Genomic DNA, 5,944 nt, shown 5'->3' with positions numbered 1-5,944 from the left:
ATAAATAGACACGGTAATATAAATATGAAGCGCCAATAAAAATATTCATAAAAATATGGGTGTGCACAATAGGTTGCCTATGCTTCGGGCGCCCTGAGGCGCTAGGGGGATGCATGTGTGCCTTCTCGGCCTCCCCTTAAACAGCCAAGGATCCAGTATGCGTGCTGCTGTCTTTCCGTAAGACAGGCGGGGGTGGATGCATGGGCCTACCGGTACACCCCACGACCACACCCACCCTTTCCGCCCTGCTGCACAGTATCCTTGCTCTTCTTCTGTAAGACAGGGGGGCGGGGGTGGGAGGTGCAGGGGCCTACCCGTAGGTACACCCCACGACCACACCTGCCATTCGCCCTTTCCGCCCAACTACACACACAGTATCCTTCTTGCTGTCCTTCCGCATGACTTGGGGGGGGAGGGGGGGGGGTGCAAGGTCCTTCCCCTGGGGACAGCCAACCAACCGCCTTACGCCACAGCTCCCGTCTCTGCCCTTCTACGTGTTTGACACGGTGGAGCGATGCATGCTTTTCCTCCACCGTGTTGTAAGAAGTTCAGTGCATCGGTGCGCCCCCATTAAGGACGAAAGTGGTTAAGCGCTGTGCTTCCTTGAGCCCCGTGTGGGGTGATCATCCTGCCGCATCCGGGTGGCCTTCGACGGGATCACTTGGTGAGTAGGCAACCCCTGCCGGCGCCGAGCCGAGTGGGTTGCCTACCCGCCTCCTCGGCAGGCGCCCGACGGTAACTGACTGATCTACCGACGTCCGTCCAGGTTCGTCACAGGTGTGTAACGGTGTAACGCCTGCGTAATGTCGTAGTGTGTCCTGCTCCTGCCCGATCTTTATCCGCGTTACTTTATTCCTCCGTCAAGTGCAATGCTGTTCCGTGGCCTCGGCCTCGGGCCTCACCTCAACGTGCTGTGCGTCTTTGCGTTTGGAACTCGCGCTCCAAGCCGAGTTTCTCATACGCGGCGCCTAGCCTCGCTCCCGACCTCCTCTGCTCGCCTCACCTCTGAAGCAAGTGCGGTGCGTCGTACAATGCCGATCCCGGAACGTCAACAACACAAACTTATCTGAGAATCAATCGATTTCCAATACTTTGAGAATCTGTTTGCGGTTTGTGTCAGCGGTGTCAACGCGGCGTGGGTGCGAGGGGTGCGTAAGTCTCTGTGAACGTGGTCAATGTTTCGCACGATCATGTTTCTTGTTGCTATTTTATGCTGTGCACCGCTGTGTACATAACCTCCCGGTAGTAGTGCTGAACACATTGAATATTCGTTGCACGCAACTTTCTCGACCTGTTGACTATGCCTCGCTTTTTGCGTGCGATTTTTCGCACATTTTTCTCTCCGCCCGCAAGTGCTGCGTCCGTCTGGGCACTGCATTTCTGTCATGTAACATGCTTTGGCTAATCTGCTGTTGTTTTACGGTAGGTTGTTCCGAGTCCCTGTCCAGGACTTCAAGTTATCCTATCGACACTTAATAGTCTTCTCGGATTCCCGTGGCAGCTGAGCCAGGAATGCAAGCTGTTCACCAAGCTGAAATGTGATATCGTTATGTAAGTGTTGCTGCGTATGTCTCATTTCATTGTCGCCCCTTATTTTGCTCAGAAGTGTTTATGTCTGTTTGCTGTTTGCAGGAGAGGGATGCGCAGTCGATTATGTCATTGACGAAGGAAATCTGTTGATGGATTGAGCAAAGGCCCAGTCAAGTTGCCTGCACTGTAAGTATTATCTTCACACTGTACCTTTCATACCTGATTGATGGAGACTGTAGCCATGAAAAGATAATATCTTTGATAACTCTTTGCAGGTTGTCTTGCAATGCATGGAAAGGGAAAGCGCTCCCTTACTGTGGGATCTGCAGAGCACCTTATTTTCAAGTACGCACTTTGATGTGCAAGATGGATGGGCCACAGAAAATTCTCAGTGTAGTGTTTTGCCATCTATTTGGAAGTGTCTGTAAGCATTAGTAGTATTCTCAAAGTTTTGTCTGATGTAGACTCTTTTTTAAAATCAGGTGAAATGCCGCATACTTGGTGCCAGGCTCTTAAAACATCCTATTGTAGTAAGGGCTTCAACTGGTGAAGAACTGAGAGTCGCCTCTTTTGTTATAATAAGAATTATAAGGGTGTTATTTATGGCACGTCTGCTTTATGTAAATTCAAGCAACTGTAATCTGTCTGAAACTGTTAAGTGATGGGTAGTAATGCCAAGGGAAATCTCTTTTCAGACTCACCTCGCTTTGAGCTACAATATTCTTTTGCTTTAATATCTTTTCTGTTTGGCACCAATTGCTCAGTGAGCCATGCTGTATTATATCACAATTTCAGTGCAAAGGTTCATCGATCGGCACATCAATTTATTGATTTCTTGAAATCTGTTAGTGTTGCATTTTGCAGGTCGATGAAGGTTCAGAACTTCCGCCATAGAAATTACTATCACCGAAAAAGATCTTCAGAATGTTGGTCAAATTATTTTGCTGCAGAGCCCTACTGTCACTAATTAATTTTTTCTGTGTGTTTCAGAGAGTGCGATAGAAAGCTGGCTGATATGTCTCCTGTATTTATTGGTGATGGATTTCGGAAGAAGTCCAGATTTTATTATAAGGGAGATGGTTTTTACTACTACAAGAATAGGACATTAGTAAACGAATCAGCTTCTCTGAGGTGTATCAATTGGAAAAGACTTCGTTGTCCTGGTAGAGCTGTGGCATCAAAAGACTGGAAGTCCTTGACTATCAGTACTGACCACACATGTATGCCTAATTATAATTTCTGTAAAGTACGGAAGCTGAGACAAGCAATTATAGCCAGGTGCTCCTCTCGAGATACTACTCGTCCTAAAACTATTGTTTCTCAAGAGAGTGAGTGGTGAGTATTTTTGTCAATGTACATGACAATGAGTTGAGTTGTTGCGTGCAGTGTACATATATATTTATTATGGGGCATTTTCATATCATTTAGTTACTCAAGAGACATCAGACTTCAATGCTCAGCCAAAATATTGAGGTCAGCCATTAGAAGAGCAAGGATGAGAGTGGTACCTCGTCTACCCCATACCCTTTCTCAACTGGATGAGGTACTTCGGAGTGAGCAATTTAAGCATCTCACCATGACCAAGTCTGGAGATGGTTATTTGTATGCTGGAAGTTGTGGCTCAGCCAGGATGCGTTCCAGGTGTCTTATCTTTCAATCTCCAACTATGAAAGAAATTATGTGTACCTCTGCTAAAGAGGTTTTTGCTGATGCTACATGGGATGGGAGGCCATCCTGTCCTAATAGTAGCCAAGTCTTCTCCATGACTACATTATTAAATAATCAGGTCAGTTGACATACTTATGTGAAAGGTATGATGTTCCTGTGCCTTATACTTTATAATTAATTAATTCACATCAAGCAGACAAAGCCATCATACAGAAAGTTGTGATAAAAGTTTTTAAAAAACTTGTCAAAGAATTTTTTTAGAAAATTAATGCTGCGTACTTTTCTCTTTGATCATCTTCAGTGTGTCATCTTTTTTTAATTTTTAATTTTGTAAACACTTTTTTGTTGTTAATTTTGTAAACACTTCTTTTGCAGATTCTTCCCTTGTGTGTTTGTTTAATGGAGAGCAAATCAGAACACACATATACCATTCTTCTGCAAGCAATAAAAGAATTGAACCCTGGTTTCAAACCAGATAAAATTCACACTGATTTTGAATTTGCTGAGTACAACAGTTTCAAAAAAATATTTGTAGATGCAATTGTTGAAGGATGTTTGTATCACTACAGTAATGTAAGTAAATTTTCCATTTGCTTCTTGAGTGCATTGTTAATGTGCTTTAGTTTTGCCTTTTAATATTTACTCAAGATTGTTGTTTAACAGAATCTTAGTGCTCAAGCAAACAAGCTTGGTTTAGCACGCTTTATTGCTGCTAATGAAACAATTGATTCTTTGGTAAGGAGCTGCCTTGCCATTCCTCTTGTGCCCACCCCCAGAATTCCAGAAGCATTAGCAGCTGTTATGACTAGAGCTAGTGAGGAAAATTTTTATCGTGTCCTTGATCCTTTCTTCAAGTATGTTTATGAAGAGTATATTGCAAAGAGGACTCATGTGCTCTCTGTATACGGATCCGAAAACCGTACAAACAATGTTGCCGAGAGTTGGAACAATTCTCTGCAATTGGCAATGAATGTGAGACGACCAAATGTGTTCAATTTCATCAGTAAGTATTATATTATCCACAGTATGCAAAGTTGCACGTTACCTGTCTCCTTGCCACTTGATCTTTTCAGATGGTCTGCTTACTTTGGAAGAACAGGCAGCTCAAGATTATTTTGACATTAACAGGGGTGAGAACACCACAAGAGGACGAAAAGTCAGTGCTCTTGTTAATGATGCCAGGATATGCAATTTAACTAGATTACTAGATAGGAACCAGATAACTATGAGTAATTTCCTTAGAAATGCATCCAGAACATTAGAGAATCCTTACAGACGCCACTGCCCACGCCCTCCCCCCCAAGTTTAAACCTTTTGCACTTGTGTAATTGTTTACCAGCATAAAATTTCATTGACTAGTGTAATAAGAAAATTTCAAGTTCTTAATAATCACCCATGGCACCTGTTTCAATATCTTCTTTGTAAATTTGAAGTGTTCCATATTTTTGTGTTGATTTTCATTCTTCCATGGATACCTAAGGGGATGGTTCATTAAGCTGCCAAGTATATCTTGAGTATTGTGCCATAGACATTGTTGAAATTAACATGGTGTGAAATGAGCATTTGCCTTGGACGTTTTCTGCGGGTTGCACAAAATAACTTGGGTTGAATTTTTTGTCTTGTGATATATTTTTGTCATGTTGGAATATTTGTGTGAGCATGACTGTTTTATTATTCTTGTAAGTCTAAGATGTGTGATATTTCAAGCCTTTGTCAACTACCATAATATTCTGTAAAGTTTTCAATCTCAATGGTTCAGAACCAAGTGTACTGTTAAGTTGAATATGTTATGAAAGTAATGTAGTAATCTTGTATGTTTCATGCTCTCTGCGCAACCATTTTATGCTCTCAGTCGACAATACTTGGTTTACGTAATGAGATGCATGATTGTATTGTAATTTCAGCATTTAGTTACCTCAGGAAAGTGATATGTGATATAGTATTGTATCTTACAAATAAAGTACGCCACTCTTTATTCATATCTGCATTTTTAATCAACCTTCTTTACTAAAAAAAATAGATCAGGTGTTAAGAAAAGTGCTGGTAGGCAAGTTCACATTTAGGACATATGAGCTTCTTTTTGCAACATACAGTATGTCAAATTAGAATGAAGCTATCCAATTTCTTTCTACATTAAAAAACAACATACAAAAAGAAGGAACACTATTAGCTTAATACTTGTTCTCCTTGTCAAGGAAAGATACAGAAAAACAGTAACAATATAAATAAAGGGGGTAACACCCCAATTGGAATGTAAAAGAAACTCAATCATTAACACAGGCGTACACAAGAAACTTAATACTTGTCTAATGTAAAAACGTTTAAAGAAAGATATAGAAAAACACTGAAAATATTAAAAACACCCGCATTGGCATGTAAAACAAATACAAAAACAAATAGAAGTTGTAAGTATATCTTAAAGCATGCTAAGGTTTGTCCCCATACAGCTTGTGAAAATCTTCGTAATGGGACAAATCTTTCAAAGATACTGAAGGTTTGACACGCTCGGCAGCTTCCATCAAATCATGCAGCTCAATTGCTCTGATCTGCAAACAATGTAATTGTTTCAATCTTATTGTGTAAATACTTTAGCACCAACATACATGGCCTAAAAGAGTAGTCAAACTTTTACCTCGGAGAGTTCAACTGTGTCGAGGAAACCACTCCATTCCCGAACAGGTGTCATTGAGGCCTCAGCGCAGACCTTCCTTATGTCGGCTCCAGAGTAGCCCTCTAAGGAATTTGC

The 5,944-nt window shown here is 41.7% G+C and overlaps 2 protein-coding genes across 6 annotated transcripts in view; one reads left to right on the top strand and one right to left on the bottom strand.

Moving 5' to 3' along the window:
• The window catches only part of LOC113209080 (uncharacterized), a 17,909-nt gene extending 12,732 nt beyond the window's left edge, over positions 1 to 5,177 (top strand). Inside the window, exons 1-9 of one of the 4 annotated variants that reach the window (XM_026426421.2) lie at positions 969 to 1,152; positions 1,427 to 1,551; positions 1,633 to 1,716; positions 1,806 to 1,954; positions 2,521 to 2,865; positions 2,959 to 3,316; positions 3,574 to 3,771; positions 3,862 to 4,201; positions 4,272 to 5,177. In XM_026426421.2, the coding sequence (XP_026282206.2) occupies positions 1,821 to 1,954; positions 2,521 to 2,865; positions 2,959 to 3,316; positions 3,574 to 3,771; positions 3,862 to 4,201; positions 4,272 to 4,507 (1,611 nt within the window). In that variant the 5' untranslated portion in view covers positions 969 to 1,152; positions 1,427 to 1,551; positions 1,633 to 1,716; positions 1,806 to 1,820 and the 3' untranslated portion in view covers positions 4,508 to 5,177. Of the gene's footprint in view, positions 1 to 968; positions 1,153 to 1,426; positions 1,552 to 1,632; positions 1,717 to 1,805; positions 1,955 to 2,520; positions 2,866 to 2,958; positions 3,317 to 3,573; positions 3,772 to 3,861; positions 4,202 to 4,271 lie in introns of those variants that run through there. The other 3 variants (XM_026426423.2, XM_052266394.1, XM_052266397.1) reach the window with 3 other exon arrangements.
• The window catches only part of LOC113206788 (thyroid receptor-interacting protein 11), a 197,889-nt gene that overhangs the window by 11,703 nt on the left and 180,242 nt on the right, over positions 1 to 5,944 (bottom strand). Inside the window, exon 24 of one of the 2 annotated variants that reach the window (XR_008011011.1) lies at positions 1,998 to 2,009. The exons of the other annotated variant lie outside the window; for it this stretch is intronic. The gene's annotated coding sequence lies outside the window, so the exon portion shown is untranslated. Of the gene's footprint in view, positions 1 to 1,997; positions 2,010 to 5,944 lie in introns of those variants that run through there. 2 annotated transcript variants of the gene reach the window in all.

Source organism: Frankliniella occidentalis, unplaced genomic scaffold (assembly GCF_000697945.3).
Source record: "Frankliniella occidentalis isolate FOCC.00 unplaced genomic scaffold, Focc_3.1 Scaffold38, whole genome shotgun sequence".
Taxonomy (NCBI): Eukaryota; Metazoa; Arthropoda; class Insecta; order Thysanoptera; family Thripidae; genus Frankliniella; species Frankliniella occidentalis.
Note: the sequence above shows the minus strand (reverse complement) of the source record. Positions and strands in the feature narration are given on the sequence as shown.